We start from the raw sequence: 18,772 nt of genomic DNA on the forward strand, positions 1-18,772 counted from the left end.
GTCCCGTGAAAGGCTGGAGAGAGAGAAGTATGTCTACTCCCAGGGTAGAGTTTCTCCAGGGTCACAAAATAATCACAGCAATGATCAGATGTTTGTCTTTTACCATCATAGTGACAGTGCCTAGGTCTATGGGCTTCTCAAGGATCTATAAAAATACTTGATAGGGCTTCCCTGGTGGCGCAGTGGTTGAGAGTCCGCCTGCCGATGCAGGGGACACGGGTTCGTGCCCCGGTCCGGGAGGATCCCACGTGCCGCGGAGCGGCTGGGCCCGTGAGCCATGGCCGCTGAGCCTGCGCATCCGGAGCCTGTGCTCCGCAATGGGAGAGGCCACAACAGTGAGAGGCCCGCAAAAAAAAAAAAAAAAAAAAAAAAAAAAAAAAAAACTTGATATTAAAAAATGAAGCACCAAAATTTCAAAGAAACTGCCACATTAACATGCATGAATGTCTAATTAAATCTATACAAAATGTGACATTGTCAATTTAATTAATTAATAAATTTAGTATTAAAACAGTTCCATTACATCTGAAAACAGTTTCTAGATTAGATTGTCTAATTTGGTAAGTATTCCTGAGTGTGCATGATTACTGTCTAGAAATCATAACCAATCATGAATTAATTGGATTATTCACAGTCCAATAATTTCAAAGCAAAATTATAAAAATGTATTCAGATTATATACCGAAAAATTTACATTTAATGTGGGATATTAGGACATCTTCTGTGTTTGCTATGATGTATGATGGAAGCTTTTAAACAAAATGTTTGGAATCTGTGAAGGTTTTAACATAGTCCTGGCAAAACTGCCCCTTATTACTCAGGCATCAGTTTATTTCAAATAGCATGTGTGCTATTTCAAAAAAAATGCCTTTCCCAGAAATGAAAGTAGAGTTTGAAATACGCATACCTCAGTGTTTTAAATAAAAGGCCTTTTTTGTGACCTCCATGTAGCCCTAAGTCATTGATTAGAAACTTTCAGCAGCATGATTGACTAGGGAAAATCATAATATGTCTCTGCTAGTAGAGAAAAATATTATGTATTGAAAAAATAAAACAAGATGGAGAAAAATATGTCTCCCCAGAATTTGATCTTATTTCTTTGATGCTAGATGAAAGTGGGTTTTTTTTCGTAAAAATACACTAATCTCTTATTGCTTTGTAGATCCAGGGGTTGAGAACAATCATTTGTCTTTGCTTTCTGAAAACAAAGAGGACTCTAGTACTCATAATAGTAGCTGTGGGTGCCTTGGGGATTATCCTGTAACAATACCAAGGAACATAATCCTGAACAGAAATTCAGTTCACCTTACAGGGAAGATGAGAAATGATGGAGAAATTGCCATCCTTAAAAAAAAAAAGCAATGAAAGTTTATATCCAAGAAGAATAAAAAGAGAGAAAATAGTTCTTTCTAAGTAACAAAGTCCAATGGGCACTTACTTAATAGGAACTTTAAGATGATGATGAATTATTACCCTGGAAAGATCACGTGATAATGTCTTGATGATGGTTTATTTCAAGGAATTAAAATTAATGTATTTTTCTTCCTTCTTTCCTCTCTCCCTCCCTCCTTCTCACCCTCTCCTTCCTTCTTCTACCTTTTTTCCATTCTTCCTTTTCCTTTCTCTCTCTGTCTCTCTGTGTTTCTCTCTCTCTCGCACATTCTTTCTTGTTCTCTTTACACTTGACCTTCAATGAAATTGCACAAACAACATCAACTTTTATTTCTAGGATGGTTATTCGTAGTTTATTACACAAGAAGTGGTTTTTCCTTGGATGTAGGGAGAATAGATACTTTCTAGCTCATAATTAACCTTTTAATGGAATGAGTTTTTCTAAGGGCAGGAAAGCCTTATCTTAGCTAACATTTGAGGCATATGTCCATCATTTTTGACCCCCAAACGCCTTGGCAATTTTTATATTAACAACATTTAGGATGAAAACTTACTGTTTTTAGTCTTGTGGTTCCTAAGCCTCACTATTTAAGGCTCAAAGTACAGTGTATTTCCAAAGGTAAGTGAACTGGACGATTTAACTTTGATGTCACAGCCCTAGAGACTCTCTAAGAGGCTTGGTTATAAAAATAGAATCTTTTCTAGGATTTTTGAGACTTTTTAGAAAACTTTTTTGGCCAAAGAAACCTGGTGGATCCAACATCATAAGGATTTGTTTCACCAACTAGGTCCCACAAACACCATACTAGATTCCAAATGTATTTAAGTCAAAAACAAGGTGAAACAGAAAAGAGGAGCTAAATGAGTATGATAAAGATAAACCGAAGCCTCACAGTTTAAAAAAAAATCGTCCTTATGACATGATACCATCAAGCAACAATGTTATGGAGTGTGTATGTATGTATATATGTGTACGTATGTATATGTGTGTACACACACACAAATGTGTGCATTTTCCACCTGCCGGTGTACGCATGTGTGCATAATGAATTCATAAGTAATCATCTCAGCCTGCTACTGCAGGTGAAGTCATAACCCTTATGAGCCATGTTGGGATTGAACAGTTGACCGCTGGGTGACCTGACTTTAAAGCTACAGGGTGGCTGGCTGGCAAAGTCAGCCGCCATGTATGATGCGTGGTTAGTGGTTATATTGCAGTCCCTAAGGGGGTGGATGAACCAAGACACGATCTGGACCACTGTCCAATAGGGGCAAAGCAAGCCCTTTGTGGGTCATGATGAAATTGGGAGTTTGCTTGGATTTTAGTAAGTTTCAGTCTGTGCTTTAGAGATATCACTCTCCATGCTTGGAAGAGGCTGATTAAGTCAGAGTCTGACTGGAAACCTAGCAGGGGAAATTAATCCATAGGTACGTTGAGTAATATAAAAGGCATCGGATTGTGTCACTCATCAGATAATCTCTTCAACATACCCTTTAAAGGAACCTCATAGTAAAAAACATTATTTGCCATCCTTTTCTAGGAAAAAAATGTTGAATTTTCTCCATGTGACTAAATGTGCTAGTGCAATAAGGGATATATGGAAACATTGGGCTTATTATGAAAACGTGTCAGCCAGGATTCTGATAGATGCTTTACATTTCTTTTATACAATAAAAGATGACTCCTTACGAGATGCTAGGATTTATGCGTCCTGGGAAATTAGGTTCATTTATAAGTTAGAGTGATAGGTTATGTCATCATGGGACACATTTATATTTGAACACTCATATTTTCAAGAGTGGGTGGGTAGATACTATAATCACCTGCACAAAACTTAGGGAGAGTTTCCCTAGAAAATCATGTACCCTTGAATGAGAATCACTGCCTTGGTAAGTCGGGGAGCCAGACCTTCAACTCAGGCCTTAAAACATATTCTATGTTACCGTCATTGCCACAATTTGCTTTAGAAGTTGCATTGACGTTTTCTAGGTTAATTTGAGTGTCTTCAGTGAAAGAAAAATCATATTGGGCTTCCCTGGTGGCGCAGTGGTCGAGAGTCCGCCTGCCGATGCAGGGGACACGGGTTCGTGCCCCGGTCCGGGAAGATCCCACTTGCCGCGGAGCGGCTGGGCCCGTGAGCCATGGCCGCTGAGCCTGAGCGTCCGGAGCCTGTGCTCTGCAGCGGGAGAGGCCACAGCGGTGAGAGGTCCGCGTACTGCAAAAAAAAAAAAAAAAAAAAATTATATTAATTGAACACTTACTCTGTGGTCCTCACCAACATAAATACTCAGAGCCAGAGCAAGGAGTGCAAACGGTATATACGTGCTAAGGCTATTTGGAAGAAAGAGGTCAACAAGGTTGCAAGATGCTTTACAATAGACGTGCACGTTGAAGCAGGCCTTAGAAAATAGATAACATCTGCTCTGATGAAAGGCCATGCGTGGGGACACCTTGTGAAGGACAGAAGCAGGGTCAGATGTGGAGAGCGAGAAGAGATACTGAGTTGTCTATGCTTTGGGGAGCAGATAGCCACGGAGAACACAGTGGATCAGATCAGATGGGGCCAGATCACAGGGGGACCTTTGAAAATTAGACAAGTGAGTTTGAAGTTTTTATCATATGAAATAGGGAGAAATTTTAAACTTTTGAGTAAGGTGTGTGATCTGCAAGCAATTTAAGAAGTTCCGCCTGGCATTGTGTACAAGTTAGTTTTGAGCAGAGAAACTATGGTTATGGGGACCAGCAGGTAGATTTTACATATACATATATATATATATATATATATATATATACACACACACACACACATATATTTAATTATATATAATTATAATTATATATATTACCTATGTTATATATAAAATTATTTTTGGCTCAAGTTGTTTCTTTCTTTGTGATTTATTTCAACTCACAGATGCTACCACAATTTTGGTAAATTGTGGTAGCATCTGTGAGTTGAAATAAATCACAAAGAAAGAAAATTACCACAAGACTAACTTTATAGAGAGAGGAAAAGAAAGCTCTGAACGTAAAAAGTAAGCTTCTAGGAAAATGGAGGTAATGTTCCTCCTATAAATGGGAAAATCAGAAGGATACCTAAGATGTTGAGAAAAAGCTATCATTTGGTCCTTGTTTATTATTATTTTATATATAGTAATGTGTATATTTTAATCCCAAACTCCTAATTAATCCCTAGTCTCTAGAAGGCGCTGGGGCTTAACGTCAAGCAAGAGGGTGAGGAGAGGACAGACCTGTAGAAACCTCCATGTGACCCAAGAGGGAAAAGATTATACACAAGAAGCCATGACAGCACACACATTCTGAGGGAGAAAGTGCAGAGGGAGAAAGCAAAACAAGACAAAAAGACAAATAGAAAACAACAGAGAGGAGAGAGGTGAAGCCATAAGCATCATAGGTGGAAACGGTTCCATCTTTTATCCATCATTAGCTCACCTATCCCCACTCTCCTAGATACCAGAATACGTGATTCATTATTTCTTTATACTATATGAGCAATAAAGTGAATAAAAGGAATACATCCTGAGATAGTTTTGACTTCTGGGTAGGTTGGAAAATAAACCTAAGTATCCAGGATCCTCCCTACTTCAGCTTTTACCACCTGCTCAGCACCATTGGCAGGTGTGAATTATCACAGCTTTTTCTTTTTTAAATAATGTAGATCTTTTTGTATTTGTCTTTTTAAATTTTTTTATTGAAATGTAGTTGATTTATCATGTTGTGTTAGTTTCAGATGTACAGCAAAGTGATTCAATTATACATATATATAAACATATATTCTTTTTTTTTACATTCTCTTCCATTATAAGTTATTACAAGATATTGAGTTCAGTTCCTTGTGCTCTAGAGAAGGTCCTTGTTGGTTATCTCTTTTATATATAGTAATGTGTATATTTTAATCCCAAACTCCTAATTTATCCCTCCACTCCATTGCCACTTTGGTAAATAAGTTTTTTTTTCTATGTCTGTGAGTCTATTTCTGTTTTGTAAAGAAGTTCATTTAGATCTTTTTTTTTTTTTTTTTTTTTTTTTTTCCTGGTACATGGGCCTCTCACTGCTGTGGTCTCTCCCATTGCGGAGCACAGGCTCCGGACGCGCAGGCTCAGCGGCCATGGCTCACAGGCCCAGCCGCTCCGCAGCATGTGGGACCTTCCCGGACCGGGGCACGAACCCGTGTCCCCTGCATCGGCAGGCGGACTCTCAACCACTGTGCCACCAGGGAAGCCCTAGATCATCTTTTTAGATTCCACAAACCATAATTTGAACAGACACATGTACCCCAATGTTCACAGCAGCCCTGTTTACAATAGCTAAGACATGGAAGCAACCTAAGTGTCCATTGACAGATGAATGGATAAAGAAGATGTGAGATGCATACACACACACACACACACACACACACACACACACACACACACACTGGAATATTACTCAGCCATAAAAGGAATGATATAATGTTGCTTGCAGCAACAGGGATGGACCTAGAGATTATCATACTAAGTGAAGTGAGCCAGACAGAGAAGGACAAATGTCCTATGATACTACAGCTCTTTTAGGGCCCAGCCTTCCCTAGCTCCCAGAACATGAGGCATATCTTGATCTATGATACCATGGCACCCTGTACTTCTCCTTTCTAATTTTTCTGAATTTTCAGGAAACCATTTTAGTCATACTGTTTGTCTCCCCATGAGTAAGCATAAACCTCATTAAAATATGGGAAATTGGTGTCTTCCTCACCCATATTCTTAGCATCCACTGTAGTGCTTTGTATGTGGTGGGCCCTTGATAAATGTTTGTTGAAAGAGCAAAGAACAAATGAGCTCTTTAACTTTTACTGCCCACAAAGTAGATGTCAGCATCCTTCTAACACCTGTTCATTCCCCCAGCAAATGTTTTTCTACCACTGATAATTCCACCAAGAGAGCTGATCACAGCTGCTTTTATATAATCAAATGCATATATTGTTGCTTAATATCTTTGCTCCTGGATAGACTGTAAGTCTCTCTTAGGGCAAGAGTGGGCTTTTGGTGACCACACTCTGTATAGTCCCTGGCACATAGCAGGTATAAAATAAATGGATTCTGAATAATGAGTAAATGATTATATTCATTTGTTTTGAAAAGAAATAAAATTTAAATGATATGAAAAACATTTTCTAAAGTCATATAGCTAGTGGAGTCATCTCATAGTCCAAAGCCTGCTTGTTGTCTTATTTTTCTTGCTAAATCAGAAGCACAGAGAAAAAGACTATCTAATTTGCAAAGAAAGAGGCTATTAGTATCCCTTAAGATAATCATTCTAATGTGGATGTGAGGCATTGTTTAATAGTTTGAAGCAGGGTTGGGAGAGGAAAGGTGTGTGGGGGTGAGGGTGTATTTAAAGGTCTCTGTGTGAATGGACTCAGACTTATCTTATTCTTTGTATCTGTATCTGGAGTCTGTGAAGGATGGGGAGAGAATGGCCAGAAGGCAGTTAGCAGAGGCTGAAGTTAGCCGTAGGTCACGTGATGCAGACCTAGCAAAGCTTTTCTCTGAAGAGCAGCTTATATATATAAAAGTGGCATAGAGATAGTGTTCCTATCCAAGCACAGAACTTGTTCTCCAGCATCAGCCTGCCACTGCTTGGTAAATTAGTGATGTAATATCATTTGAAGCCACTAGTTCAGAGTTTCATCTTTAAGTCAAATTTATTAATATAATGAAAGGTGTTTTTGAAAAGTGCTTGTGTATTTGCAATGCAAATATTAACCTTGCTGAGCCTCAGGTTTCTAATTTGTAAATTGGGAGCATTTATAGCTAACTCTAAAGATTATCTTTAAGATTAGAGATAATTTAAGTGCAGGCCAAACAGAAGCTGGGATATACTAGGCACTCAGAAACTGACAGCTAATATAAAAGTTTGTGGCCAAAGCACAGATGTCAACTTTTCTTTTTATGCCTTCTTCTCCTTTATAAATACCTTCAAATATGTCTGAAAATCAGTGTCCTCTGTATACCATAAATTCTGAGCTTCTTGAATGAAGGGAACTCTTTCCATTCCCCAAATTGCAGTCTCCAAAGTATCTTGATAATGACCTAGGCAGCTTATTTAGGCTCCTTAAATAGAGGAAGAGTTAGGGGAAGGCTTTTTAATTTTGAAAAATAATATTATTATGAAAGATGTCAAAAGTCTTCGAAGCGGTTATACAATTAAAAACAAATGAAGTTAAATTAGAGAAATGTTACATTGAAAACATGGTGAAAGTAATCAGCACAACAATATAGACTTGAAAATTAGAAAGTTAGGAAATTAGAAAAAGAAGGAGAGAATAAGAGAACGAATGAAGAAAAGAAAGAATGAAAGGAGGGAGAAAAATTTGGAGAGGGTGGAAAAGACATTTTAGGACACACAAGACCCTTGGAACAAGACTGAAAATGAAGCACCAAAAATAGTCATGTCACTGGCTTTTTCCCCAATGGGATTTTGTCGCTCCAGTAATCACTCTATAGAAATTCACTCTAAGTAGGGTAAAGTGTGCAAGGCAACAAGGCGTGGAACTTAAGTGGTTTGTTCTTTATTCCCAGGAGCTGATCTGTGAACAAGGCTCATTTTAGAATCAATTGTTATGAAATTGTCTCATCACCTGCCAATGATTAGCAAACATCAGAAGAATTCAGTGTATTAAAAGAACGTGTAGCAAAACCAGAAGAAAGTCTGGGATCCCGTTCATCCCTGCAGACTTTGCTCAGCTAATGCTCTGTCTTTCCCCCTTGTTCACAGAACCGAAAGTAAGCTGCAAACTAGGCCGGTCCGCGTCCACATCAGGTGTGCCCCCTCCATCCGTTACTCCTCTCAGGCAAGCCAGTGACCTGCAACAGAGTCAGGTACCATCATCGTTAGCCAATCGTGATTGACTTCCTGTGATGCGACATGCCAAACGCTTTCCACCTCTGTCTGTCGTGTGTTGCTGTAACAACTTTTGCATTTGCTTTTATTTTTCTGTGTGTGTATGGGTGGGCGGGATTAGCTGTGGCCGTCTGTGTTTTCATCCAAAAAGGAAGGTCTTTCTTCCTTGTGATTGGTGAAACTTTCTTTGCTGTTTCTTACCAAATCGTTTTTGTCTCTGGTTTCCATCATCTGTAATATAAATGTAAACTTGTACTATATGTATTGGCTTAGTGGTTATTTTTTTAAAGTTCTTTCTCTCTTCCATGTTTTGTGTACTTTTATACTGTCTCCGAAAATTTATCAACGTTTGATAAATTTACCGACTTTGTTTTATGTAGATTTCTTTTTAAATGTTTTGTCCACAACACTTGAACAGATGTTGTCAATGAATTTGTACATATTGTTTAGTTCTTATCCTATTATACTGTAATATTTGTGGCCGTCTTACTTTTATTTTTATTTAGCTTGGAGCATGATTGTAAGACAGTGAATATTGATGTCCTGATAAATATTCATATACCAACTCATTTGGATTGAACATGGCAGCTAGTCTTTTTTTCTTGGCCATAAAGACAAATTGACCAACCAGATAATCTAGGTATTTGCCCAAAACTGTAGATTAATAAGGCAATCTTTAAATAAATGACTTTTCTCTCTTATTCCAAAAATATCAGAAATGTTCTCAGTAAGGGAATGTAAGTGTTTATGCATGGTATATGAGATCTCTATTATCATTTGGAGAAAAGATACAAGAAATAAAGGCATAAGCTACAGTATCATTTAATCCTTTATAGTACAATATGTTGCTCTGATGTTCATGGGTACATGCTTGTGTATGGAGGATATAGTATGGGGAAAAATCACTACATATAAATGCTCTATCTATAATTCATCCAATAGGAATTCAGTACAATGACAATTTGTGAAGCTTAATTGTTGTTACAGTTAAATATATTATGGGTGTTAAATAGGATAATGCCATCCTGGAGTGGTTTCTCTCTGCTTCCCAGCTTTAATGTTCACTTTCATAAGACTTTTCTGAAATTGTAAATTATAAAACTAGCAATGATACCTCCATGGGAACTGTCCATTACTGATTAGCAAATTACATATTCATCAATTATATAAATGTCAAGCTATTTTAAAAACATAACCAGGAAGAATAATTGCATTTTTTTCTAATGGGAGACAGGGTGCTTTAGAGTATTTTGGTCTGGCTTAAATATGCACAGGGTTTGATTCATGAATATATGAGATATCTACAAATGCAAGAGATGAGAGTCTCCTCTCAAGAGCATCTCAAGTGCCATTTAGAATTTCTTGTGTCTTAATTTAACATTTTAAATGCTTTGTAACCCAATGAATCCACCTCAAATACTTTTTTGGGTATAAAAGAAGTAGAAACAATAAGACAATGAATAAATAAATAAATAACACAATTAACCTCACTAAGATAAATTGCCACCTTAGTTGATTAAAGTTATTCCAAAATATTACATTTACAGATTTTCAAAGCTTAAAAACTTGAATACAGAAAGGAGAGAACTTTAGCTAGCTGGCAGAGGATTGCATTAATACAATCAATTTTCCAAGTATATATACCTTGCTATTGCATTACCTCGGTAGCTCAGAGAGGTTTTGTGTTCTTTGTTTTCATTTGCTTTTTTCCCTAATTATCTTTATAGTTGTTTCATCCTACGCCCCTTCAATTCTCAGTGAAAGCAGTTTCCTGGGGTAACTTACAGAACAGAAACAAGGTACAACTTTGTGCCTTTGCATGATCAGCTCTTCGCTTACCTGGTAGGATGTTCATCATTCTTCAAAATACAGCAACAGGAGAAAGACCCTCTTGTTCCTTAGATGCTGCACTTTTTCTCTCCAACCAGGAGAAATTCTGGCACACGGCCACATCATAGAAGGGGTGTCAGGGCTGCAAATTAGGGGGCTGGCCTCTGAGTCTGTCCCCTGTGGCTTGTGACTAGATGTAGTATCCACCTCTTCCCATATGCTAGCACTAACGGGGTAAACATGGCTCAGAAGAACCTTGCTCTGCATTCCTACAACTTGGAATTGAACTAAAGGCAACGGGTTCTTATTGAAGACCCTGTTCTCACCTAATTCCCATGCTCTTGACTGAGATGTCTCCTTAAGTTACAACCAGGATGACACTGCCCTAGGCTGAGTCACCCCAGGCAATGGTGAAAGACATTTAAAAACATTGAATATTCATTCATACACAAACTAGGATAGGAAACACCTAGCATTATCCAACAAATAATCATCCTGGTCACTTTTTTAAAAAGTGTTTTTCCCCCGCCGGGATTTCTGATAGTTATTAAAACACAGAACGCTTAATAGACGATTAATAGACTTCTTACTAGGAAATCTTTGGAAGACCATGTGATCTGTTTCAGGCAAACAAAAGCAGTCACTGAAATAATTGCAGTAGTGCTTATCTATTGAGGAGTCTGGCTTTAAGAAGCCATATTACAGGACATTTCTGCTCATAGAGAAGGAGCTGTGGGTTTTTTTTTTCCAGGTTGTTCACATCTTATCTCTTTTCAGCTCCCTCAGTACTAGTTTTTCACCCACCACTTCAGATCATGGTTGGAGCTTTCTAAGAAGTATTGCAGGAGGAGACAGAAGGGACGGAGGTTACTCCAGCAGAGATGGGTAGAGCTGGCCAAAAGGGACTGACGCTCACCCCCAGAAGCTTAGGCCAATGATGATGGACCACCCCTAAAGAATCTGGAGACAGTAGTGATTGACTGACCCGCCAAGGAGCCCGGGGCGCATAGTGACTGCCCACCAAGGGCATTTGTGTAAAAATAAAAGTGGAGGTAATGTTTGCTTGGCTATGCAGTCTGTTTCGGCTTCAGGTAATATAGGAGACACAAGATTTGTAGAAATGTATAGTCTCATCTGACTGGAACTTTAAAATACGTAGGAGAAGACGGGAAGCTCAAGAATGAAGTATGAGTTCCAAAGCATTTAGAGCTTCTTACACAACGCATAATACTCTCTAAAACTCGGTGAGATGAAAAATAGATCTTTTCTTTCTCAATTCACTCCTGAATAAATAGAACAGTCACAGGACAATTAGGGGAATGTGACATTTGCTTGGAATTTTATGGCAAAGCAGCCACATATTTTGGCATTTGTCATAAAGCAAACCTTTGGAAATTAGATTGAATTTCTGCAGCTTCCATGAGAAAGCTATTTTATTTTCTTATTTATAAAAGCAAAACTGTATAGGAGAAATATTTTGAACTTGAAGCACATCACATTTTTTCTTCTGTAGCAAAGTAGAAAGCTGTGTACTCAGAAGAAAGAAGTGTGAGTGCTTCTATAGACAGCAAATGATGTTCATGTGATCCCTTCATCTCTGGACTATGGTGTTAGTGACCCCTATTAATCTGGAGATGGGGCCATCTCTAGTTTTACTGCAGCAGGTGATGGAATAGAAACTAAGGAGCAGGGCCATGAGAAAGCCAGGCTTTCCTTCAAGGAAGGAGCAACTAGGATGTGTCTCTAGACAAAAGTGCCAGCTCTCTTTGGAAAAATGTTCCCAAGAAATGTTTGTACTTATTTTTCTGGGAAGGAAGGAGATGAGAGCCACATCCTCTCACACACACACACACACACACACACACACACACACACACACACACACACTCCCAATACACTTATGCACATGGATACACACAAACTCTCACATACTCTGCCCACTATCTTGCGCGCACACACACACACACACACACACACACACACAATCACGCACTCACGGACACACACACTTCACATTTTTTTTTGTGTGTGTGTGGTATGCGGGCCTCACTGTTGTGGCCTCTCCCGTTGTGGAGCACAGGCTCCGGACGCTCAGGCTCAGCGGCCATGGCTCACGGGCCCAGCCGCTCCGCGGCATGTGGGATCTTCCCGGACCGGGGCACGAACCCGTGTCCCCTGCATCGGCAGGCGGATTCTCAACCACTGCGCCACCAGGGAAGCCCGCACACTTCACATTTTTTAAGTAACAGCCTCTCAAGTCAAATCAGGGAATCAGAGAGCTAACAGTGACCTAAGTGTTGAACTGAGAACTCACCTTCTCTCTGAGGTTTGTCAATTGTTCTAAACTAGATTATCTCTGATTATCCTTGATGTTGGGAAGGGGGTAACAGATAGCCATCTGTCACTTCCTTTGGACATACATTTCAAAATCTGAGAGCCCTGCATTTCTCTAGAAATTTAAAAATCGCCCCTGAAGCCGTTATCTCTTGTCCTGTGGGCCCTGTGTGGCTTAAGAGCTGCCTTCTCACTACCCAGAAGAGGCCTTGGCCAGGCTGGTCCGTGCTGTGCGCTTATACGCTGTTATCCAGGGAAACAGGCCCAGTTCCTTTCAACTTGCCCCTTCAGGATTATTTCTCAAACATTTATTTCTTTGGATGGCAGTCCTCTGGACTCCCTCCAAGCTCCTAACATCCTCCTTTCGCTTGATGACCCTGCCTGGGCTCCTGCAGAGTAGAAGGCCTTCCTTTTTCCCATGGGCTCCATGGCTGTGTCTGGACGCCAGCGTGTGGCCAGCTTTCCTAGATAATGGAAGAACGTGTTAGCATCCATAGCTTGATGCACGTCTAGGGTGTGTTCCTGGACACGCCCGGATGTCAAAGTTGTTTTCTAGATACAGTTAAAAAAAGGGAGCTAAATCATCCAAAGATAGAAATTAGGGACCAGTACATATGAAAGACTAAGACTGAGAATTTAAGAGGATTCCCCGACAAAGACTTTACCCAGTTTACAGTGCGACACCCAATGACTTTGGTTGACTTACTAAATATCTCTCTCGATAAATGTCTCTTTCTCTATATCCTCGAAAAAATGTTTTTCTCACACAGTCTAATTTTGTCTTTTCTCTTGGTCTTTAATGCCTTCAGAGTGGTGGGGGGTTTTGATTGGTCCCACACGCTCAGCGTGCTGTGCCCGAAAGTTTTGAGCAGACTGTTGCCATTTGTCAGCCTGTGTGTGACGTCTGGGCTTCCGTAACGCTCAGACAATCAGGACATTTGCACCCAAAACTGGTAGGAGCCTGGACAGCATTAGGAAGACTGAAGACAAAGGAATCCTGAGTACAGTAACATAAATACTCAAACAAGGACATGGAAAGGGATTCTAATTTCAGCCACTCGATGCCTGCCCACATTTCTCAGTAATGTAAACTTAAAGGGTATGTTCTTATTTAATTTCAGCTTCTGTGCATTGGATCAGGTAGAAAAATGAAAACAAACCTAACATCTGAAATAAAATAACACACAGTGTGAGAGCTGGGAGTTGCAGTTTTATTCAGGGACTTACTGAGGATGATAGCCTGGGAACGATAGCTTCTCAGATAGCTCTGAGGCACTGCTCCAGAGAGGTGAGGGGAGAGACCAGGGGAGAGGGGTACGTGCTGTCAAGCAAACATCTCAGTAGAACGTTACTACGGCTAGTCACGAAGAAAGGCCATCTCAATTAATGATAGTAGCGTTTTTTTCTAAGTATGTGAAGATGCAAGAATCCAGGTTCCTAAAAAACTTCTCTTGAAATATTTCTAACTATCTGAGGGCCTGTTTGTGCCTGTTTTCCCAGGGCACAGAATACCTAATCCTGATCTTCACCCTGAATTCCTTTCAGGGTATATTGCAGGTCACTGACTGCAGTGGCTAATGACTTAATCCTTGTAGAACTGGATGGCGAGTGACATTCCTTGCCTTACAAGCTCTAACAGTAGAAATGCTTCGATTCTCTTTAGAATTCCTGTGTTGCCATTAGTGTAGATGTGACTTGCTTTGCCAAGACCATACTTGCTTTATTCCAGCCCTGGGTCCTGGAACATATGTGTTATGAGGTTTCATGTGATCGGTTGTATATACAATGTCAAGTGCTCCTATCTAGTAGTTAAGGTTTTGTGTTTGAGGGGGAGAAAACAGTGTCAGAAAGAGGAAGGGGCAGAGTATGTGGGTGGGGAGCATGTGGCTCCCCAACTTAACGAGATTAAGGGGCCCCTTTTCTACCATCGCTTGCTTAAGTGTCGAACAAACCTTTTTTTGAGACCCTGTGGTATTCCAGGTCCTATCAGGCCTGAACTGAGAGAAGGTTTACATCGCATTTGTACCTTTATATGGCTGGTTTGATCGTATGCTCAGGGTTACATCATATGATGGAAATGGTAAAACAAACAAACAAAAAACAGGAAACAAAACATGTAACCAATTAGCAAAAGCTGAACTCACTTCATTCATGCACAGAGATCCCCGCCATCACAGAGCTTCCTCCAGGCTATGCAATAGGTTTTAAATAACTCCTATTGTTTTTTCATCCTGCATACAAGTTAACCTGACATATATTTCCAAACATGGAAAAGCCTGATGGGGGGGCGTGAAAAACCCCACTAAGTTTACAATGCCATGTAAAGATAAGATGTTGACAGCATCTTATTGTAAAAGGGTTTATCTGTAAGAACTTCAACTTGTAAAATAGAATGTTATCTTAACAAAGATTATGTTACAAAGAAATTATAGTTATTTGTTATAATAATGTTATTTACCAAAGAGATCGGATCTAGGCTTGTGAAAAGTGGAATAAATTCATGTTACAAATAGGAGTGTCAGTGGTTATATTGATCGATTGCTATGTATTATGGTATCATTGCATTAAAATAATGCAAGGGCCAAAAAGTAAACAAACAAAGGCTTTGTCTTATGTGTGTCCTCTACAGTCCCGTCCGGCTGATTTATGAAAATGGTAGGCTTTAGTACTTTGCGGGGCTCCCTATTATTAATGTCGTATTTAAAGAAGAAACAAGATTTTGTTATCACCTTTAAATAACAGTAATATGTGTCGTGAATTCTTTCATACAAAGTATTCAGACAAGATCAGGTGTGTTCAGGGTGGTATGTCCGTAGACCAGATGGTAGAAACTCAGATTGCTTTTCAGGACAGACCACAATCTGAACGGAGAGATTCTGACGTATTATGTAGGCATCGTGTGCTTGTCAACTGCTGTATATTTCAAGTGGCAGAATATTTGGGGTCACTTTCTAAAGGGCAGTAGTCTCATGACCAGTCTCTCAACAACTTCAAGATTGAGTAGAATGAAACTAAAGAAACCCATCCCTTTACCCCCATTCCAATCCCCCCACCCAATAATCTTGCATTTATGCCCTTGGAGTAGAAGGCAGAGTGTTGCAGAACAAGAGGATGTTCTCTGAGAAGTCTTGAGCGCATTGACAAACAAGGGTAGGGCTGGGGCAGATGGCCTCTGACTCTGCCTCGAGTGCTTCCTCTTCAGCCTCAGAATGATCAACTTAACCACCCAGCTACAGGGGAAGGTGTGAAGTTGCTGAGGTCTAGAGTCCAGCATTCTTCAACACATGGAGGGGATAGAGTGTGTCTGGGGTTCTTAGAGGACGTTTGCAGGATGAAAACCGCCTACCATTTGCTGTCCTCTCTGATGAGCTCATGGTGCTCCAGGATGGTTTGGAGAGCTTCCTTACATCATTGCAAGTGTGCTCTCTATAGCCCTACCCCATTATTATCCCATGACAACTAAGGATACTAAAGTGAGGTTAGACCTTGTCCAGGTTTTGTACCTATTGTCAAAATGATCAGCCTATGCTGTCGGTCTATGAGTCCCAACTACGCAGCTGGTTAAAACTGTGAGGTTTACAGGATGGAAGTCGTCCATCAGAACCCTGGCTCCACCCGTGGGTCGCTGTGTGACCTCGAACACATTGCTCCACTTTTCAGAGTCTGTTCTCTCATCTGTAAAATGGGGGCGGTGTTATCTGCCTTGTATGGTTGATGTTGAGGATTAATAAGGTAACATATGTGTGTAAAGTCCTGGACAGACATTACCTATTAGAAAAATAAGAATTCTTTCCCTTATAGCTTTTCCTTCTGCTAAAATGCAACTTTCCTGCTTGCTGGCGAGTCCTAAGGAGAAGTCATTGTAGTCAGTGGTATTTCAAAAGGGATGGTCATGGAGGGAACGGTTCTGTCCACCCTGTATCACTGACCTTGTATAGAACTGCTAGCACGTGGTGTTAATAAAAAGCAGACAGATTTTTAGTCAGTTTTATTACTGACTTTAAATTCTCTGGACAGTGTATCTCTTTACTGCCAGCACTGAGACAGATTGGTTTCTCCTGCCACCTCTTGGTACACTTGATAGAGTTATAGTCAATATTCCTTCTCCTCCAAATAGGAAGTTAGATATTTAGTTATTTACCATGTAATAAGGAGTCTGTACCTGGCATTTCTTCTTTCCTTGTAGGGTCCCACGTGTGGTTTGGAAGTAAAGTGAGTAGAAGTCGAGTAAGGGTATCAATTCAGAAATGTCACGGGTCCCCTAACACTGCTTTACTCTCCTACTTGGATTCCAATGTGAGTCAACGTAATGAAAACTTTAGAGCTGCTGGGGGCGCTGTTATCTGCAAAGACACAGGATACAGTTGTTGCAACTTCAACATTTACTGAAAGTTTCCCCAGACCACACTTTGAGAGGCTTTGTTTTCTTAACTGCACATGTATTTACCCACAAGCATGTCCATTATGACATGTTATCCCACTATATCAGTTTAACTTTTATATGCCCATTATATCCATGTAACTTGCTTTTGTTTATCGTTTTTATGTTTTTCCTTTTAAATGAAGAAAGCACTAAGGATATTGCATTATAAATGTTATGGAAACAAGGAGGCCTAAATTTTAACAACATTCCATCTTGCCGGGGGAACGTGTGCCAATCTCGTCCCAATATATGGAGATCAGTTGCCACTACTTGGTATTTCTTACGCAAAATCAGAGGCAAAGGAATATCTTTTATTTATTGTAGTTTTTTGGAATCCTCGTTTGTTCCTCTTCAAATGCCAAGAGTAGTGTAGTTTACTAAGCTAACAATAATATGGATGCGTCTGGTGAAGTGAAGCTGAAGATTTTAAATCCATTTACTGTCACATTAGTCTATACCATGTGTTTTCAAGCAGATCTTTAAAGTTTCCAATTCCGTGTCAATTTTTTTTTTTTAGAAAATAGAGGCTTTGGGAGGCAGTTGAAAATATTTAGCTGCTTGATTTATTTAAAATGTCAGTAGAGGGCTTCCCTGGTGGCGCAGTGGTTGAGAATCCGCCTGCCGATGCAGGAGACGCGGGTTCGTGCCCTGGTCCGGGAGGATCCCACATGCCGCGGAGCGACTGGGCCCGTGAGCCATGGCCACTGGGCCTGTGCGTCCGGAGCCTGTGCTCCGCAACGGGAGAGGCCACAGCAGTGAGAGGCCCGCATACCGCAAAAAAAAAAAAAAAAAAAAAAAAAAAAAAATGTCAGTAGAGTTGAAAGTGAAACTTTGGCTTCAAGTCTAGAGGACAAATTATGAATTTATAACTGTAGGTCTTGTCTGAGTTGTACACATAGAGAGCAATTGAAGGAGTATTAAAGCTTTACGGATTGATGACTCCATTTGAGAACTAAATGCTATGCTTGTACCCTGCTGCCAGTTATTAGAAGACATCGCATTTTAGAAGCCTTCCCCATCACAGACTGTAACTGTTAAAATGCATGTCAGGCCCTAGAAGGGCTGGCCAACTTAGTGTGTGGAAAATAATGTAATATTGGGTGGGTATGTGGCGCCACCTAGTGTCTGAAGTGAGCTTTGCAGTCTGTATTTAGGTTTTAGAAAGGATTGAATTGAAACTGGTTTATGTCAGAGACGATATGCTGTTTGGGCTAATAAGCATAATGATTATAGAAACCCAGGGCAAACTTTTCGTATGATATTTGTTTGGGACATTTTTCATTACTTTAGTTTTGTAATTTTAAGCTGTCTAACTTTTAAAGGCACCGTTCTATACTTTTGTGTGTGGTGAGCTAGTATCACAGCCAGCGATCTCTGAGTGTTCTATATTATTTATAAATAGATGCAGATGTTTTCAATAGGATTTATGACATTTTCTGCGTATTGTATTTCTCTGAATCCAGACTGCGCCTCGAAAAAGGGGATCATCATCCCTATTTTGGAGCCTGAAAAGTGAAGGAGCAGAGATAGCGTGGCTGAGTGGAAGAACCCCTTCTTGGTTTTGTTTGAGATTAACATGTTTCACACACATGGCTTAAGATTCACTCCTGAAAAGAGCAGTCTCCCTAACCAGTGGGTACATTGACCTCTAACTTAAGTTAGTGTGGATTAGCAAGAAATGTTTACATTATATTAACATTGGTTCAGAGTCGGAATACACCTGACTCGGAATAATAAGTACAGCCACATTGTGAGTGCCTTACTCAGGGAGTTCTAGAGAGCTTCAGTTTCTCCACCCAGCTCACCTGCCGGGTAAGTCTTTGTACTTTATTCTGTGCAAGTAAACATTAGCCTTCAGGTGCAAAGCACCTTCCCCAAATAAAGCAGAT

General features: G+C 40.0%; 1 protein-coding gene across 4 annotated transcripts in view; it reads left to right on the plus strand.

The window, feature by feature from the left end:
• NYAP2 (neuronal tyrosine-phosphorylated phosphoinositide-3-kinase adaptor 2) overlaps window positions 1-18,772 on the plus strand; it is a 423,148-nt gene that overhangs the window by 209,530 nt on the left and 194,846 nt on the right. For 3 of the 4 annotated variants that reach the window (XM_067027008.1, XM_067027007.1, XM_059052009.2), the window contains exon 7: window positions 8,171-8,274. In XM_067027008.1, coding sequence (XP_066883109.1) covers window positions 8,171-8,274 — 104 coding nt within the window. Of the gene's footprint in view, window positions 1-8,170; window positions 8,275-10,903; window positions 11,472-18,772 lie in introns of those variants that run through there. The other variant, XM_067027010.1, reaches the window with a different exon arrangement.

Source organism: Kogia breviceps, chromosome 2, assembly GCF_026419965.1.
Source record: "Kogia breviceps isolate mKogBre1 chromosome 2, mKogBre1 haplotype 1, whole genome shotgun sequence".
NCBI classification, from domain to species: Eukaryota; Metazoa; Chordata; class Mammalia; order Artiodactyla; family Physeteridae; genus Kogia; species Kogia breviceps.